Genomic DNA, 17376 nt, shown 5'->3' with positions numbered 1-17376 from the left:
TCTCCTTCTGCGGACATCCTTATTGGCCCGTGAACACCTGTGCTCATGTCTGTAACATGCCCGTCACTGGTACCAGTCCTGTAGGAACCCTTTATAACCCGTCAGTAGAGGGAACTTCAACATAGAGAGCAACCAAAATCTGTGTTAACAAGAGAGAGAAATGCAAAGGCTGCCCACAGAGCAGCCTGGGCCTGACTCCTGGCCTCCTGTGGCACCAAATCCTTCAGAGAGGGATTGGACCCAGGGATTCCATGGTAACCTCCCACCCTCCAAGCCAGAGTGTGTTTGGTATGAACTCAGTGCCATCCTCCTGCTGTTGCTTTGATGGACCGGCCACTAAAGAGGGTTTCTTTAGACGTGCACCCTCCAGTTTCTGTGCTTATCTGATCTTAGCCCAACCCCCAGTGAGAATGTGCTTGCTTGGGGTCTCTCGAGGCTTCCTGGACATGGATGTTCCATATAAAAATACCATCTTTTTTAGACCTTAAAAATAATTCTGACTTGGATTCAAATTGGATCAAAGTTTCAGACCAATTCCTCAGCCTCTGTGTCCATCTTTAGGGAGAACTCTTACAGAATCAAATAGAAATAAAAGCAGTAGAATTCCTCTGAACGTACTCACCCAATCTGTGGGGGTTAATAGTGAGTGGGAGCCATGTTATGAGTCGACACAGTCTACAGACTGATTACCTTCAGCAAGGGTGGTATTCTCTATTAAATGCTGTAGGACTTCTCCATAATGCCCCACTCAGTAATCAATGTCCTCTAAGAGCCAGGAAGGGAAGTGGAGCTGAGTATCTTTGTCAGCTCTTGCAGTGTGCAGAGCACTGAGCAGCACATAGATCCTGGCTTGGGGAACCCAGAGTATTTTTGCACTTAACTTGCCATTACTGTGTTCACAGGCTTCATACAGCAATACTTCTGGGGGTTGTAAATTACCACTCTATACATCCTAGATCAGTTTTGAAGCTTGAGATCTTGCAGGTGATTTAGTGGTGAGCACAGGGGTCAGTATTCACAGTCCTCTCAGTTTCTGTGTCTCCTTTGAAATCAAATGGCTCTCACTCATATATCTTCCTGATGAACTCTCCAGCGAAAGCATTGCCTGGCGGGCGCAGTGCTGATCCGGGACTGTTGTGATTGCTAAGACACACGCTTCTGTCTTTGGGCCGGGGGTTTATTTCTTTACACCGGTGTTCATCAGCTTCTAGCACCATGAGATGAAAGATGTGCGCAGGCCGATCAGTAGATGTAAGAGATTAATTTAGGACCAGCAACCAGTCCTAGACTTGCCCCAATTCACTGGGGGCACGACATAGAAGAGGGTGAAGAGACAGTGTCCGAATATGGACGCTGAACTGCAAAAAGGACCAAGCCAGGCGCCTCTGGAGCAAAGCCCAGTACTGACAGGAGCAGGCTCCCTGGCCGTTTAGTGCATGGCCACTCGCTAGAGAGGATCCAGCTAATGTGCATTTCCCACATTGTGCCGTTTACGTTGCACTTGGTTTGCAAGTCACGTGGCAGTGGCAGCCCCGAGGCTGCCGCAGGGTTTTGAGGGCAGCTCGTTGGCTGAGATGTGTGTTGATGACTTGCTCGCAGTGTTTCAGCGGAAGGGTCTCAGCGCCTCCGCCAAGGTGGTTGCTGCTGTAGAGAGAGCAGGGTAAGACCTCAGCAGAGGTGCCAGAGCTCCTGCATCAGAGATCTGGCTGCCTGGCTGGCTGCTCAACCATTTTTATGGAAGTCTGGACATTTACAAGTTGAAAATCCAGGTAAACTTGAATGGGCTTTTATCCATTTTTTATTATTAATGGCAGCAAAAAAATGAGACTCTAGGTAAGTCCCATTTTCAGAAACATCTGAGGCACTTAGGAGTCCACGTGTCATTGAAAGGCAGGCTCCTAAGTGTGAAAATAACTTCTGAAAGTGGGCCTTAGGCTCCTAAATCCCATAACTGCTTTTGAAGATGTTGCAGCATAGGGGGCCCTGTGGGAGAGACAGCAGAAGAAGTTTCATCCATTAAATGTCTTTCATGTTTCAAAATGAGTAATTTGCCTTAAAAACAAGATTGTTTTTTCACCCAATTACTAAATCAGTATTAAATCAGCCGGGTACAGAGGACATTGCAGAGCAGACCGGCTTTCCTCTCGGGATTGCTGAGCTGTCATTAGAAAGAGCCCTGGATGGAAAGGTGCTTGGTCTCTCCCAGAATTTAGAGCCCATCAGTTTAAGATTTTCTCCTTTACTGTGTCTGTTTGCCCCTTGCAGGGTCAAGCAGTCTTTGTTCATTCGGAACAGAAGCAGGAACTGCATCTGCATTGTGTGAGCAAGGTTTGGGGGTCCAGCTAGGCAGCTGGGTTTGAAAATGTGCCATATACATCTCTGCATAATGGTGCTGGTGCATGGGAAAAGCCTGACTCCTGATCACTGCATCCATCAAAGGCAGTGTATTCCTGGTAACACACTGGGGTGTTGTCATCCTGTGTGGCGCTCCATTCACTTCTTTCAGTCCTCATTAAATAAGACCTTCAGGGATCACTCACTCCCAGGTCATGGGATCAAAGTCTATCCAGACCTGTTTGGCTAATTTGTATGGTGGCTGTATGGGCCATTACCCAGTGAAATGCATTGATTTGTGATGCTAACTAGATTCTGAGCTGGGATCCCAGAGGTGATAAGCCAGTGCATTCGTTTTCCTTCTTCCTTAACATTTTAAAGGGGGGGGGGGCAAAGAGCAGCAGAACAACACCCTCCCTTTCTGCTGAGCAGGAAGACATTGCAGCGTTGCTGTAAAGTTAAGACACGCCCAGGGCTGGGGCTCACGTCAGATTGCACACGGATACGGTGCCAGGAATGAACGTCCCTTTGGTTGTAACATTCGGGGCTGGAGCTGATGGTGTTTTGACTGAAGCCACAGGCATTGCGAGGCATTGTCCTCGCTCTGTGGTCTCGTATCAAGTTTGCATCTCATTTTCAGTTCCAATTAACTAACCAACTAGCTGATTTTAGTAAAGCCCTTCCCTCTGCCATGGGGAGAGGCTATTCATTCTGCTCAGCAGGGCGGGTGATTAGGAGTAAATAGAACTCAAGCAGTCTGATGAGCCCAAGCCAGGGCCAGCACTCTTCCTACTTAGAGATGGGCTGGGGAGCCACTGGACACAGCCATACGGGTGTGCTTAGCAGCCTTGAGGCCTGGTTTAGACTCCTTCAGCAGCAGCACCTGGCTAGATGTCCAATATTCCAGCAGGCACCCGGCCTTGGAAACACTGCGTTGATCACTTGCAGCCATGGAGTGGGGCTCTCCTGCTGGGGAGATGGGGAAACTCCCATTGGCCTGTGTGCTGCTGGTTCTTACTGAGCAGCCGCAGGAGTGGGCTAGCAGAGGGGCAGGCTACCCTATGTTCTGTTTTTCCCTGAGCTTCCCACTGCACCTGCTCACTGCTGTTGGGACAATGTTGTGGACTCAACGCACTGGTGCAGTCTGAGAGCCAGCGGCTGGATTGGCTCTGTGAGCGCCAGTGTCCCCCAGCAGCTTACTGGAGCCAAAGTGCAAACCCTGGTGAGTGTGAGAACATGATGGCGGAACATAACGGGGTCCTGCAGTTCTAGCTGACAGTCCCAAACTGTCAGCACTCAGCCACCGCCCTGATGGACGGGGCGTAAGAACCTGACTTACAGAGTGCCAGGCTGCCCCGCTGAGCTAACGGGGTCCCCTCCTCTGGCTGAGACATCTGGAGCTCATGCCAGTTTCTTGCACGTCTTCACGCCATGCGCTCTGCGATGAGGAGGAACGTTGCCCTGTTATGCAGTGGACTGAGGGCAAGATGGCGGAGGGTCTGTGACCACGCCTATTAGGAAGGATCCCCCAAGCCTGGCTTCTGTCTAGTGTTGGTGCAACTCCTGGGGTTTCTCAGTCTGTTTCTAGCGGAGAGGCCTTTCTCATTGCTCCACTGGTGTAAGGAGTTCGCTGGAGCCTGCTTGGGGTAACTGCTAAGCTAGAGTCTGGGACTGGGCTCCGGCCACGCAGCTCCGGGTCAGGTGCGGTTGTTTGCCTCCCCACAGTGCACATAGAGCCTGGCACGTGCGAAGTCATCGCTGCCCACAGATGCTGCAATAAGAACAAGATTGAAGAGCGCTCCCAGACGGTGAAATGCTCCTGCTTCCCAGGGCAGGTGGCAGGGACGACTCGCGCGGCTCCCTCCTGCGTGGATGGTGAGTACACAGCGCGTGAAGCCTGTGCGCATGCCTAGCAGAGTGCCCAGGCCACCCTCTGGGGTCTGCAACCGGGGGCCAGGGGTCCAACCAGGACAGATTTTCCTCCTAGAGTCCAGGCACTTCCACTCCAGCGAGAGCAGCTTCTCTTGCTGTGCTGCAGCGTCTCCACTCCCAGTCCCACCCCAGGAAGGGGAAAAGCACCTTTTCAAATGCAACGTGCTGGCTGGTGTGTCTGGTGCTGGCTCCCTTGTGTAACTGGTCCAGGTACGGATGCTCGGGCAGCGTGGCGGTGGGCGCCAGCGCTAACCTGGGGCCAGGTGACAGCTTACAGCTAGGAGTCGCTCCCTTTGCTCAAGTGGCAGGAGCGTGTGCTTTGGGTGCTTGGTGCAAAGCCCAGTGAGATCAATGGGAAAACACCCTTTGACTTTAGTGGGCTGGGCCTCATCCCCTGGGTGCAGAAAGTCCCTGGTTCTATGCGGGCCAGTGACCTGTGGTGAGCTCATTACCCAGCCATTGCACCACAGAAGGACCTAGAAATGGCCTGTGTGTTCTGTTGGGGGCAGGGAGGGCGCTGGTGTGCAGCCAGGAAGATGAGGACTGTCCCTGCCCTGGGTTCCTTTCTGTTTTGCTTTGGGCCTGATGCAGATAATAGCAGAGCTCTGCGCTTGCTGCCCCTCAGCAGAGCATCCTCTTCTGTATCATACAGCACTCGGGTGTCCCCATGGGGAGTCCTGCTTTGCCTTCATGCTGCAGAGCCAGCCCAGGCTGACTTAGAAGTAGGGCACCCAGCAAAGGAGATAGAACAATGGACTCTGAAGGCAATTGCACATGGGGATGGGTGGCAGCAGCTCTAATCAGCCCCATTGTCCCCCCTTGTTACAGGTGCCCTGTCTCTGAGGTGTTTTTCCCCTCTAGTCAGTGTCTTGTGTTCCCGTGGGCTGTGTGACCCCATGCAGCGTGGCCCTACGGGAGGGATTGAATGCCAGGAGATGTGTCTGAAGTGTCATGGGGCCAGATTTTCAAATGAGCTCAGCACGTTGTGTCCACACTGGGGGCTGGTCTCTTTTGAAAATCTGGCTGCAATTGTGGGTGCTGAGCACTCAGAAATGGGGCTAGGGAAGAAGACGGTCTCAGCACTATAGAGGTGACAAAGCTGAGTAGGGACGAGAAAGGTTCTAAATGCGTCCAGCCCAGGCAGTTAGACCGGAGTCCCTGCCACTCTTCACCTTTGTTCTTGGAAGTGATGGGTCCCAGAAAGATAATAGAGTCCCTGAATGAGAGTGCTTGGGAAATCCCTTTCCTTGGGGCTGAGCTGAGCCAACCCTGCTCTGTTACAGCACAACAAAGGAACTGCGTGTGCTTTTAACCCTGCTGCTGAAAAGCTGTGATGGGCTCTTCCGTGCATGCATCTTAACGTGTGGCTGGGGCCCCAGCACCGTACATGGTACTGGCTTTGACTGTGCAGATCTGGGGCAGCGGAAGGAACTAGGCTCTGTAACGACGCCCTCCAGGATCTCACTTGTTGCCCTGACTTAGTGCTGTGGAGTGTGAGACATGTGACCAGAGTCATGCCACATAATCATCTACAAAAAGCACTAAGACAAACCCAGCCCATCTATATTTTATTGAATGGTGTCACATGGTGTCCCACTGGATCCGTCAGAAGTGGCAGGAGCCTTTCCCAGTGCATTATTGATTTGCTGGGCAGCAGATGTGGGGTAAATGTGTCTGTGAACAACGCCAAGAGGCACAAGCTTCATGTCTCTGGGCAGGTTCTCTTTGTGCCGCGCGGCTTTTCTGTGCTGTCTTTTCCCTGCAGAGTGGTCCCCAGTAATTACTCACGAAGCAGGCATCAGATGCACAGGAGGAACAAAGCTGAGTAGTGAATGTCACTTTACTGAGGCTAGAATACCCTGAAATAGGCTAGTGACTGAAATGGTTTCCCTGCTGTAGTTATGAAGGAGAGGCTCAGTGGATGAGTAGCTTTTACCCAGCCCTAGCGGGAGAAACTAGGGATTCTGCAGAAGCAGACAGAGCAAACAGGTCAAACTGGGTCCCTTGGGGTATACGGAGGTTGCAGCTGGGAGCGACCTCCCGGCTGGGATAAACAGACCCGTGCTAGCTCGGCTGGTGCCAGTGTGCTAGACATTGCAGCACTGGCAGAGGTGTGGGCTAGCCAGCTGAGCTCGGACATGGGGTTGTGCGAGTCTGAGCTCTGGTAGCTAGCACAAGCCTCTACTGGTGCACAGTGTCCACACCATTAGTTTTAGCAGGCTAGTTCGAGCCGAGTCAGTGCGAGTTTGTCTGCCTGGCTAGACGGCTCACTCCCAGCTGCAGTGTGGACATACCAGGGAACTCAGCCAACAGCAGGCCTGTGCAGTACAGAGCGCAGGCTGGGGGGGAGGAGGAAGTGAAAGGTGTGCAGAGCTGGGCAGCCATCTCCCTCTGGCGACATCAGCAGAAATTCCTGCTCTCTGCAGATTTGTGAAATACGTGGTGCTTCTGACCGAATGTGGGCCTCCCCACTGACACATGCCAGGACTTGGCTGGCAGAGAAATGATACTGGTTTCGCAGGAAAGGAAGCTCTTTGTGATGAAATTACTTCCCCCCTGCAGTAATTGCTTGCTGGGAAAGATGAGCCAGAAGAGGAAACGTCCCTTCTAACCTCTGAGGATGGGGTTATTCGCCCCCGTTTTGCCAGCAGTGGGGATTTTTCCATACATCTGTAACACTGAATGTTTTTAAAAAAATATTCCCAATCCAAACATGCTAAACTGGCAGGTTCTCCCACTGTGATCAGTCTCTGCCAAGTGCCTGTTAAGCAGAAGTGTCAGATACGGCTTTCGTGCCCCTGGGTGTGCCAGTCTTCTGCCACATGAGCAGGAGAATGTAGTTATCCCTGATTTATTTAATTAGAACTTCTACAAACACTGAGCAGAGCACCCCTCAATACATACACTCTAGGTACTCCTGAGGTTGCCTAAAAATACAATTAAAATAACCCCGAACCTCCCCAAAGTGCAGCAGTCTAGACAGAACTAGTTGGCACTGGTCTAGTGCCATCTGTCCCAGGTGCTCTTGCTTTCATTCACGATGCCTCCAGCTAGGAGGAGGTGAGTGTCATCATCTCCCTGTATCAGAACGGGGAGCTGAGGGGCAGAGGAATTCTTTGCCCGAGGTCTCAGTGGTATGGCTGGAAATAGAACCTAGCCCTGCCTCCCCATCCCTGCTTTGGGGGTGTTTGCCCAGCCTGATAAGAGCACCAGGGACCTATCCGTCCTGTGTCACACTGACTGCGAAGGCCCTGCCAGCACTACAGGGAGGGACGTGTTTGAAAGCTGTTTCCAGACACTGTTCCATGTTCACGACTGTTTTTAAAGCCATGCACCAGGCTGGCTCCTCACGAGGGGGCCTGCTGGGACTGTGTCTGGCAGCAGCTTTCAGCCAGACAGGGCCAATTAGGAACAGTCCCTGTATTGAGACACTGAACTCGCTGGGCAAAGCAGAGCTCTGAGCAAAGCCGTTTCAGAACTAGCCTAGGGAAGTGGGACCGAGATTCTCCAAAGTGACGAGTGATTTAGGAGCCCATTTGGGGAGCCCAAACTGAGACTCCATAAAGGGGCCTGATTTCACAGGTCAGGCACTCTAGGCACCCGACACCACTAACCACCATGGATCACCTTGGCCAGGGCTCTGGCTCCGTTTGCACTCAGCGCATGGAGATGGACACCAGTCCTTGCTCGGCTCACCTGCAAGACGGTCTCAGGTTCCTAAACTCTCACAGCCTTCTGACTCATCCAATCCACCACCAGCCCCTCCCATCGCACCCTGCTGCCAGCAGCTGGCATCACAGCAGATAATGCAACTTTGCGCAGTTCCCCGGGGCCTGCCTCTAGGCCTCCCAAGTGCTTTTCTCTCCAAGCTCTCACTTCGGCACAGCTTACCCAGGGGCAAGAATAAAAGGACAGAATGTGAGGGGGAACCCCCCCCCCCCCAACACACACACCTGGTGCTGGGAACCTCCCACTGCACCAGAAGAAAGACAAGCAGATTAAAAAGGAAGTGAGTCATCTTCTGCTTGTCATTAAAATGTGGCCCGTGGGCAGTGACCAGGAACAGCCAGGCTGCCGGGGACAGAATGCACATAAGAGGGGTGAGCTGTGGGGATGAAAGACGCTGAGGGGTCTTGGCGGAAGAGCAGCGAGGCAGGACACCCTCCCTGGTGCCGTTAGATTTGCAAGGAGGGCCAGGTTTGCTCTTTGTTTGCCACCACTAACAAGCCTTTCGTCTTCAAAAGCAAACTGGAAAAGACCTAGCAGTGGCTCAGCATGGTTAAATGCCTCTCCGTATGCCTCCCGCCAGCCCGGTGTTTCCTGTCGAGTCCCTGATTCTTAATGACCTCCCGGTTAATGGGATTCAGGCACTGTTTCATTGGGCGCCTCCTCTCTGGCCTCTGAGGGGTTCAAATTATGAATATTCCTCAACTTAGACCACGTTGTTGCTGAACTTTAGGTTGCTATGGTGACGGGCTTTTGCAGGTCTTCTGTCCTTCGGTGATGCCGGCTTGCCGTGGGCTGGGACAGTTGACGATGGCTGCTCTGTGCCTAATAATTCCCGTGCAAGTAAAATGCACCTGCGGGCCCTGTCTCTGTTCAGTTGCTTGTCCCTGCTCTCATGGTGCCTTGGGAGGGGCTCTGTGGCATAGCCCTGTAATCTGCTACCTCCGGAGAGAATCGGCCATGCAACACTCACCCCGATGTGGTTGCGGCTGCCAGAACACCCCAGCACACAGCGACCACGGAGCCTCACTCCCTGGCACTTTACCTGGGAGCGCATGGGACTAGAGCTGTGCGGGGGGGGTATTCCAAACTTTGTGTCCATTTCTCTTCGTTCTAAATGTTTCACCTCAATTTAGAGTCTCAAAATGTTTTGCGTTGCATTATAATATATTCATCACAGGGTGACTGGCCTCTGTAAGGCAAGACAGGGCCAGCCACAGCTGTGCCATCATTAATTTGCTGCGTCCCAGCTGAGGGTGTGAGCCAAACTTAATGGACAGGTGGGCCTTAAAAAAGGACTGAGAGAGATCAGTCTGGCTTGGAACCATAAGGAGAACCAGCCTGGGGGCGAGTACTCTATCCCAGATCCAGAAAGGAACTGGGAACAGGGCCCAGAGGGAGGGTTGAAGGGCAGAAGAATCTTTTTGTTTGTTGGGACTTTTTAGTTTGGACATTTGCTGCCCTAGAAGGGGTTACATTTGTTTGTGACTTGGCAGGGGACTAAGCCACATCTCCAGCACAGACCAGTGTGTGGAGAGCCAAAGAGACCCACCTTGGGGAAGGAAACTGAGGCAGAAAGTGCTGGCGGTGCCACGCTTGGCCACTAGGGCGTGCTATGGGGAAGCCATGCCCCATGATCGTATTTTATATTTATATACATAGTGTTTGTATAATTATATATTATATCATACAAAATAATAGATTATAGTACGTAATTATGCAAACATAATATATAATACATTTTAAAAAATCAAAACAAAAAGTCATTTCAAAATAAAAAGTGGAAATGTTTTGTTCAGAAAATGTCAAAATGGGACATTCCAACATTGTTGGAACTTTTTTCCATTTCTAAACAAAAGTCTGGTGAAACTGACCCAATTTCATAAAGTGGTTTGATTTAGATGGAATATAAATAAATAGGGATGCCAGAAAATGGTACAGAAAATATATAAAAAAAATTTTTTTAAATTTTCACAGAAATTTTTGATTTTTCATCAAAGCAAAATGAAAAACTGTGTTTCAGTTTGACTTGAATTGAAAGAAGCCGTACCAACTTTCCTTTCTTTGGTTTCATTTTTGTCCCTTCTCTCCCCTTTTTTGCCACTGGAGAAGGTGGGGACAGGGAGTGGGAGGAGGAAGAAAAACAAATCCTCCAATTTTTGATTCAGTGTTGACAAACAATTTAAAAACTTTTCATCGTGTGCAAAAAGCCATTATCCGCTCCATAAACTAGCTCCTTGCTGATGAAATGCCGGCCATCTCTCATAGCAAATACTAACTCCCCACCCTGTCTCCATCTCTCCCCTCATCCAGCCCATCTGTATGCACACTGCCCTATCTGCTCTGTTCCTCACTGGCCCTCTCTCCTTTCAGCCTCCATAGTCCTCCAGAAGTGGTGGTGTCAGATGGAGCCGTGTCTAGAAAGGGAGGAGTGTAAGGTGCTGCCAGACTTGTCTGGATGGAGCTGCAGTACTGGCAACAAAGTCAAGACGACCAAGGTATGTGTGCAGTGCTGTTTGGAGTCATACGTTTGCCACAGAAAATGGAGTGAGCCAACTGGAGCACAGGGCATTGGCAGAGCTGGGCAGGGGCTCAGGATGGGAGGAGCTGGCAGGATTTACAGAGCAGAACTGAAGGGCTTTGGCTGAGCTGGTGTGAGGAGCTTCCACCCTTCCCTCACGTCAGTGCGTTTAGTCCCTTCTTTTCACAGCCCAGGAATGTCCCTCCATAGCGCTCAGGTGCAGGAAGAGAAGTGAGGCGCCTTGCCCAGAGTTTTTACATCTCTCTGTCTTTCGTACTGATTATGGTGGTGCCCGAGCACCAACCAAGAATGCGGCCCTGTTGTGCCACACGCCAACTCAGCATAGCTGACAGTGCCTGGCGTGAGAGCTTACCATCTAAATAGATGTGCCGGAGACAGGGTGCGGCCAGGGCTGTGACACACAAGCAGAGTGAACAATGTGACGGTGGCGAACATCATTTTAGTGCCCTGGGTTTTGTTCTGAGTTTAACTCCTTTGGTGGGTTTTGTTAGGTGATTACCTGATGCCACCAAGTAGAAGTGGTGGAGGGATTTTCCTGGGGAAGATATCAGAGTGGCTCCTAGGCTAGTCCTTGGCTGACAAAGGACTGGTTTGCAGTCTGTCCTGGCACTGCAGTGAGGTGCTAGACTTCCCAGGCTGTTCTCTGGAGCAGCAGATTCCTCATCGCCTGCCTTCAGCCAGAGCAGTGTGATTCAGGCAAGGGCTTTCTTGGATGTCAGTGCTCCCCTGGCTGGAGCAATCATCTGTGACAGAGAGCTACATGATTATTATTTTCATGGCTTGCTGAATGCCCCGGAGAACAAGGTATAATTAAAATTTTATCAAACTCATTAGTAATTACATGTATGTCATGGTTAATCAGTTGCATAATTTTGTAATCATTGTTCATACAGTTGAGTATAATTATTCTTTATGCTTTAGCTTTGCTCACCCTGCACCCCCCGCTGTAAAATTATCCTTCAAAAAAGTGATGCAGGGATTTATTTATTATTATTATTTTCCTCCATAAATTGCGCGTTCGTGCTAAACTGTTTTTATGAATGTCAGAGCTGCCTCCCCTGGCACAGGCATCAAATACTGATGAGCAATTGCGGCTGTATTTCCAGACCATTCTCATTTCCCCCCCCGTTTATATTGCTTATTTAATTCCCCTCCCCTCTCCCCTCAATCGCTATCTTAATTTGACGTCAGCATGATGACTCCAAGTTCTTGTAAGGGACAGTTCAGTTGTGAAGGGTGCTGGAGCTGCTGCAGTCCAGGTGTCTTCCCCAGCAGCACTGTTGATGCTCTGCCAGGGGACAAAGCCATTTACGGTACTCCTCCAAAGATGCACTTTGCTTTCATCTGCCCTTCCCTCTGGACTAGCTGCAACCTGAAGATGGAGTCTGACATTTTCCAAAGCACCCAGTGTTTTTTGGTGCTCAACTTGAGACTGCTTAAAGGGGCCTGGTCTTCAGAAAGTTCTGGGCATGCTCCCATCACTCCACATGACTGGCAAATTACAATGCGTTGAGACTGGAAGCAGCACCCAAAGCAGAGTGTGCATAAACAATCCGCAGGGGGAAATATGCATCAAACATCCTGTTAAATAATTGCAACTATTGAATACGTTTGCATCTATTCAAGTCTGTTCAGTCACCGTTCACGAGCAGGAAAATCAGCTGGATGTGTTGGATTGCTTGCTCACAGCAGTTTGACCATTTCCATTAGCAAACAATCTCCAGAGCAAGTATTCTTCAGGGAACTCATTTGGGAAATAATTTCAAACTACAGATAAATGAGAGAAGAGTGTGATGTTGTCACAGTTCATCCCCGAGTGCGAAGAGGGAGAACTCATTCCTCTGAAGAACTTTGTCACAAATTATTTTTCAGCAGGGAGGGGATTTGCCTGTTAAAACTCTACAATTGACCCCTGCAAAATACAGTATCATTAACAATGAGTGGTCAAAGCTCATGCAAAAATCATGGCATTGATTTAAAAATCATCAGAATGAAAAAATAGTAAATGCTGGGTTATTTTTATTTGCCATCTGGTTTTGGAATATTTATAGGGACACATTTTCAAGCTTTTCTCTGCAACCAGGAAAGCTAGAAACTTATTTTTCTTTTTTAAATAAATGAAAGCTAAGATTTTCTCATAATCACATGACTCCAGGACCTGGGGCATTAAGGAAAACATTAAATATCACCAGACTCATGAAAAAAATTGCTGGAGTTGTCAACACTGAAAATATGCTGCCACCCTGTAATGGGGTACCCAAGCTGCTCCCCTCCGGATTCGGCCCCTTGGCACCTCTCCTCCGTGAATCAGGGACACTTCGGTCTGGTGCAACACCTGTGTTCTTTATTCGTGATCAGTTTCCCACCACCAGTTTTCAACTATATACAGGCTTTAGAACTGCTTGGCCTACCACAGGCTAGGAGGCTCCTACTCCCTCTGAGCCTGACCTCCCGTTCTTAGTCTCCACCTTTCCTTTCCTTTTCCTCCTCCTCCTCAACACATTTTTAGAAACATTTTGATTTAGACAAAAAGGGCTGTTTTAATCAAAAACTGTTTTGATGAAAAATGTCTGAACAGTTCTACTGGTAAACTCATTCCCTCTTCCTTCCTCTCTCTGCGTCGTTTACACCAGCTCCCCTGCTCCTTTGTCTTCTCTCCAGTCCTCTTTGAATGCTTGGGTTTAACTGGTGCTGTATTAGCAGCCGGCTAGTTGAGTAATAAGCACATTTCGTCCCCTTAACTGTGGGTCTGTGCTGGGCACAAATTACCCTGTTTTGTTTAGGGTTTTTTTAATGCTCCAGTTTGATCTTCCTGCCATTGTGCATGGATTTGCTGAATTGTTCCTGCTGAACGTGCCTGGTACTTGGCATGCACAAGTGGCCAGGAATGGAATTTAAATAGCAATATTTCAAATGCAGCTACACCTCTCATGGGTGCCTGGAGAGAAAGCTCTAGCCCTGCTATGAAATCAGTAAGAAAGGACATTGTGATGGTAAATAGGATATAAACATCTGAAGGCTGTAAAATTATCCACAGTTGCTAGTACAACCCAACGTTTAAAAGGCTGGGAGACCATTTAAAAAAATTTTTTTTGTCTCTCTGAATATACAGACATGCTGACATGCGCTCACTCACACCCACGTCCCTGCAGCCTGTCTAAGGGGCTTGTGCAGGCTGCATCTTCTTTTCCAGATTGCATGGTGCAAGAGTTGCATTTAGATTTTTATTCCGTTGCCACCAACAGGAACTGAATAGGCCGCGTGCCGTTCCTATGGAGTGGGGTTGTTACCCCTTGGTTACAGTCGGGGAACTGAGGCACACGGAGGAGAAGGAGAAGTGACTCACCTGAGGCCATGCAGTGAGTTAGAGCTGGAAATAGAGCTCAGGAATCTTGAGCCCCAGTCCCTGCTATGACCACTAGACAGCACTCCCACTACAGAGTGACCTGTAGGAGTTGCCATTTCAGTTCAGTGCAGTGGGCCTGATTCTGCTCTTAAACTGTCTTTATACCAGTGTAAGTGTCATCTTTAGTGAAGGTACCCCCCAGTGCAGACCAATGTAAATCAGGAGCGACCCATTTCCCTGCACCTTGTGTTGTCAATGAAATCTTTGCAAAGTGAGTGCAGAAGGGGACTGAAACCCTGCTAGTGTAAACTCGGGGAGATTCAGATATGACACCTGGGTCGAATGGTTCCCTGAGTTACACCCACATGGTCCTACCAGCTCCAGGAGGGCTACAGGGCTGAAGGCATGAGCCCCTCACACCTCCCACTGTGACCACACCTTGCACCCTGCGAATGAAAACAGCCTGGGCCTGGCCCAACACTGTGTAGTAACTGGCACCAGCGTGTGGTGCTTCCAAATCAGAATGATGGTGTTTGACACCCTTCTGCCCTGGGGTCAGTGGCTACAACGGAGAATCAGGTCCTGTGGAAAATATGGGGGAAACCGCCCTTGGAAAATCCCCTGCTGCTGTTTTTACCACAGGCAATGACCCCAGCCCTTCGCAGTTTAGGTTTTAAGTTTTGCCTCCTTCTCCCAACACCATGGCCCTGAGACTTTATTATTATTATCGATAGTGAGGTGACTCAAGGACGGGGACCACCTTATGCTAGGTTCTGTACAAACCCAGAACAATAAGCTGCAAAGAGCTTACATCTGTGTATCAGAGACCTCAGGCGGATACAGACAGGCAGGGGAACACAAGGAAACAAAATCTTGCCTTCTTCCAAATCCCTTCTCAGTGTTCTACACTAGGGAATGCAGGAAGCAATTAAAAGTAGGTCTGGAAAACTATACGAGTTCGCCTCAGTTTTAAGAGAAAACCCAAATCCAGTCCTGCCTTGCCAGTCGATAGGTTGCCAGGCTTTGGTGTGACGTGTTCTTCTCCTTTGTTCGCAGGTCACCCGGTAGTTGCTGTGGATCTCTTTCCTGAGGGTTTCTCTGGCCGGCGTCTGCGTTGCGGCAGCCAGCATTGCGAAATGGTACAATATCATGTTCATTCAGCTGCGGGAAGGTCCTGTCGCGTTCTGCGGAGCCGTGAACAGGACTTCCCGGCGGCGATGGCAGCAACGCAGCAGTGTTGGGATAGGGTGGCTGTCCCTCTGAGCACTTTATTGTTCTGACTACACTGCATCTGACAGCGGATTCGTGCTCACTCCTTCTTGGAGCGGCACTGAGAGTTACAGAGAAGGGGACGGATGCACCCCTCTGGCCTGGAATACTGGGAAACCTCCCTTCTGGAAGTGAAAAGCCGTGCCAGCTCCTGGTTTAATGCCACCTCTGAGGTACTGAAGCAGCAATTGCTATTGAGGCGATAGTAATGGGTTCTGAATGCAGTTGCAAGACTCCCTTTCACTCCATGTTTTCCCTCTGCATCAGGGATGCACATGCCAAGAAATTCTTGAGTCACATAGAATCTGTTGACAATTACAAAGAGAAAAAATGGCTTCCTTCCTTTTCTGCCGCATATTCAGATAGGATAAAATAATTGCCAGGAGAATCATATTTTCCCCCAAGGTCTTGAATAGGTGTCATTGTCAGGGTTTTAGAAATCAATGTCTAAGTCTTCCCCATCCTTGTTTCATTGTTTTTTTAATGAAGACTGGTTTCCAGGAAGAGTTCCTGCAGACTCGGGCCAGATTCCGATCTATCTTCCATCAGCATAAAACTGGAGTAACTCCACTGAAGTCAATGGAGATGCTCTGTCTTTGTCACAGGGTGATTGAGATCAGAATCTGGCCTACTGTATAACAGAAATGATAGTGCAGACTGAAACATCTGACGCTTTGCTGGAGACACCTGACATGAGACAATAGACTCGCTGAGCAAAGCGAGGCTGGTTTTTCCTTGCTCATTAATTGCACTGATCAGGCTGTTAGTTCCAAATCTGAGCTCTGTGATCCAAGTCATTGGAGCCAAATTACTGCTCATGTGTGCAATAGCATTTCAGAGGAATGCAGGGGGGCAAATTTCTCTCTCTTTGGTCTGTTGTATCTGGTGCAGTTTCCATTGTTATCCAGAGAGAGATTGAAATGGCTTAGCTCCATTAATTCAAAAGAGAGAAAAACTCCTGCAATGAGCTCAAATCCCTTCCCAGGGCAAACTATTGTTCCAAATTTTCTACAATATATTGGTGGGGGTGAGAGCCCTATCTAACCCCTTTATCCCAGCTGCAAACATCACAAGGAAAAACTCTTTGGTCTGGGGGACTAATCTCCCTCCCCACCCAGAAGTCAGTGGGGAAATTGCCATTGAAGTCAGTGGAGTAGGACTGGGCTTTGGGCTCCCAAAGGAGAATTGCAGAGGTACTTAAACCCCCCTTTTGCTCCTTTGGGAGTTCCAGCTCTGATAGTCACAGAAGCCTGTTGTACACATTGGTTTGCTGGGGAAGGGAATAGTTAGAACCAACTTAATCCATACTGAATGCACAGGACAGTAGTAGTGAAAGTAACAGATGCCTCCTCAATGGAAACCTTGCTACTCTTCCCTAAAAAGTCTTTCAGATCCAACCCTTGCTGTGTTACACCCCTAGATGTTGGTACCATTATGTTTCTCTTGACTCAGGAAGGCCCATGGATTTAACCCTTGGAAGTGAAAATACTTGTATGACCATTGGTTGCCTACAGTGCAAAGTGTAACCCAAAGGGGACATATGACTGACGCGAAAGCCTGGTGCGGAGATTACATGGATTCCAGGAATAACAGGAGGGAGTGGTGTGGGAAGTTCCAGGCAAAGAGAAAACAGCAGCATATTTCAAATGCAGCCTGGCTCTGTTCTGTTTTGCAGCAGCCTGGTGTCTATGCTACAACTGTACAACCTGCTGGAGTTGTTATTGGAACGTTTTTGTAGCGGGGTATGTAATCCCTGCCTCAGATGCGATGTAAATACCAGACTGTGAAATATTAAATTCATTTTAATCTCTGCAAAGGATCGTTTCATTTTTGAAAAGAAAAGGTAGAGGCAGAAGAGTATTTTTCAAATCAATCTACGAAAGGGCAGAAGGTTTGTGAGGCCTTTATTCTGGGGCAGACCCTACTGCTGTTGAAGTGCGTGCATGAAGGACTGGCCAATTTGTAATGGATGTGGCTTCCTGTCATTAGGATAATAAGCAAATAAGTCACTGAAGCTTGCCCAGGGCTAGTTCAAAACTCTTTCTTCATGGAGCAGGTGGTGCAGCTCGCAGGAATTTTCATTGCTGGCATATTCAAATGACAGACAGCAGTTTCCCCTGAAAAATCAATGAGTAAATTCCATAGGAGCTTGGTAAAGTATACAGAGAGGAAAAGTGCCTGCTTCCTGCTGTGCGTGAAATGCAGGACTAGAGATTGTCACGAGGCA

At 49.2% G+C, this 17376-nt stretch overlaps 1 protein-coding gene across 6 annotated transcripts in view; it reads left to right on the top strand.

The window, feature by feature from the left end:
* The window catches only part of TAFA3 (TAFA chemokine like family member 3), a 71438-nt gene extending 54459 nt beyond the window's left edge, over positions 1-16979 (top strand). For 3 of the 6 annotated variants that reach the window (XM_074936138.1, XM_074936137.1, XM_074936136.1), the window contains exons 4-6: positions 4060-4209; positions 10366-10490; positions 14937-16975. In XM_074936138.1, coding sequence (XP_074792239.1) covers positions 4060-4209; positions 10366-10490; positions 14937-14948 — 287 coding nt within the window. In that variant the 3' untranslated portion in view covers positions 14949-16975. Of the gene's footprint in view, positions 1-4059; positions 4210-10365; positions 10491-14936 lie in introns of all 6 variants that reach the window. The other 3 variants (XM_074936135.1, XM_074936134.1, XM_074936139.1) reach the window with 2 other exon arrangements.
* The last annotated feature ends 397 nt before the right edge of the window (positions 16980-17376 follow it).

This window comes from Natator depressus, chromosome 21, assembly GCF_965152275.1.
Source record: "Natator depressus isolate rNatDep1 chromosome 21, rNatDep2.hap1, whole genome shotgun sequence".
Classification (NCBI taxonomy): Eukaryota; Metazoa; Chordata; order Testudines; family Cheloniidae; genus Natator; species Natator depressus.
This window is presented reverse-complemented; position numbering and strand designations above follow the sequence as displayed.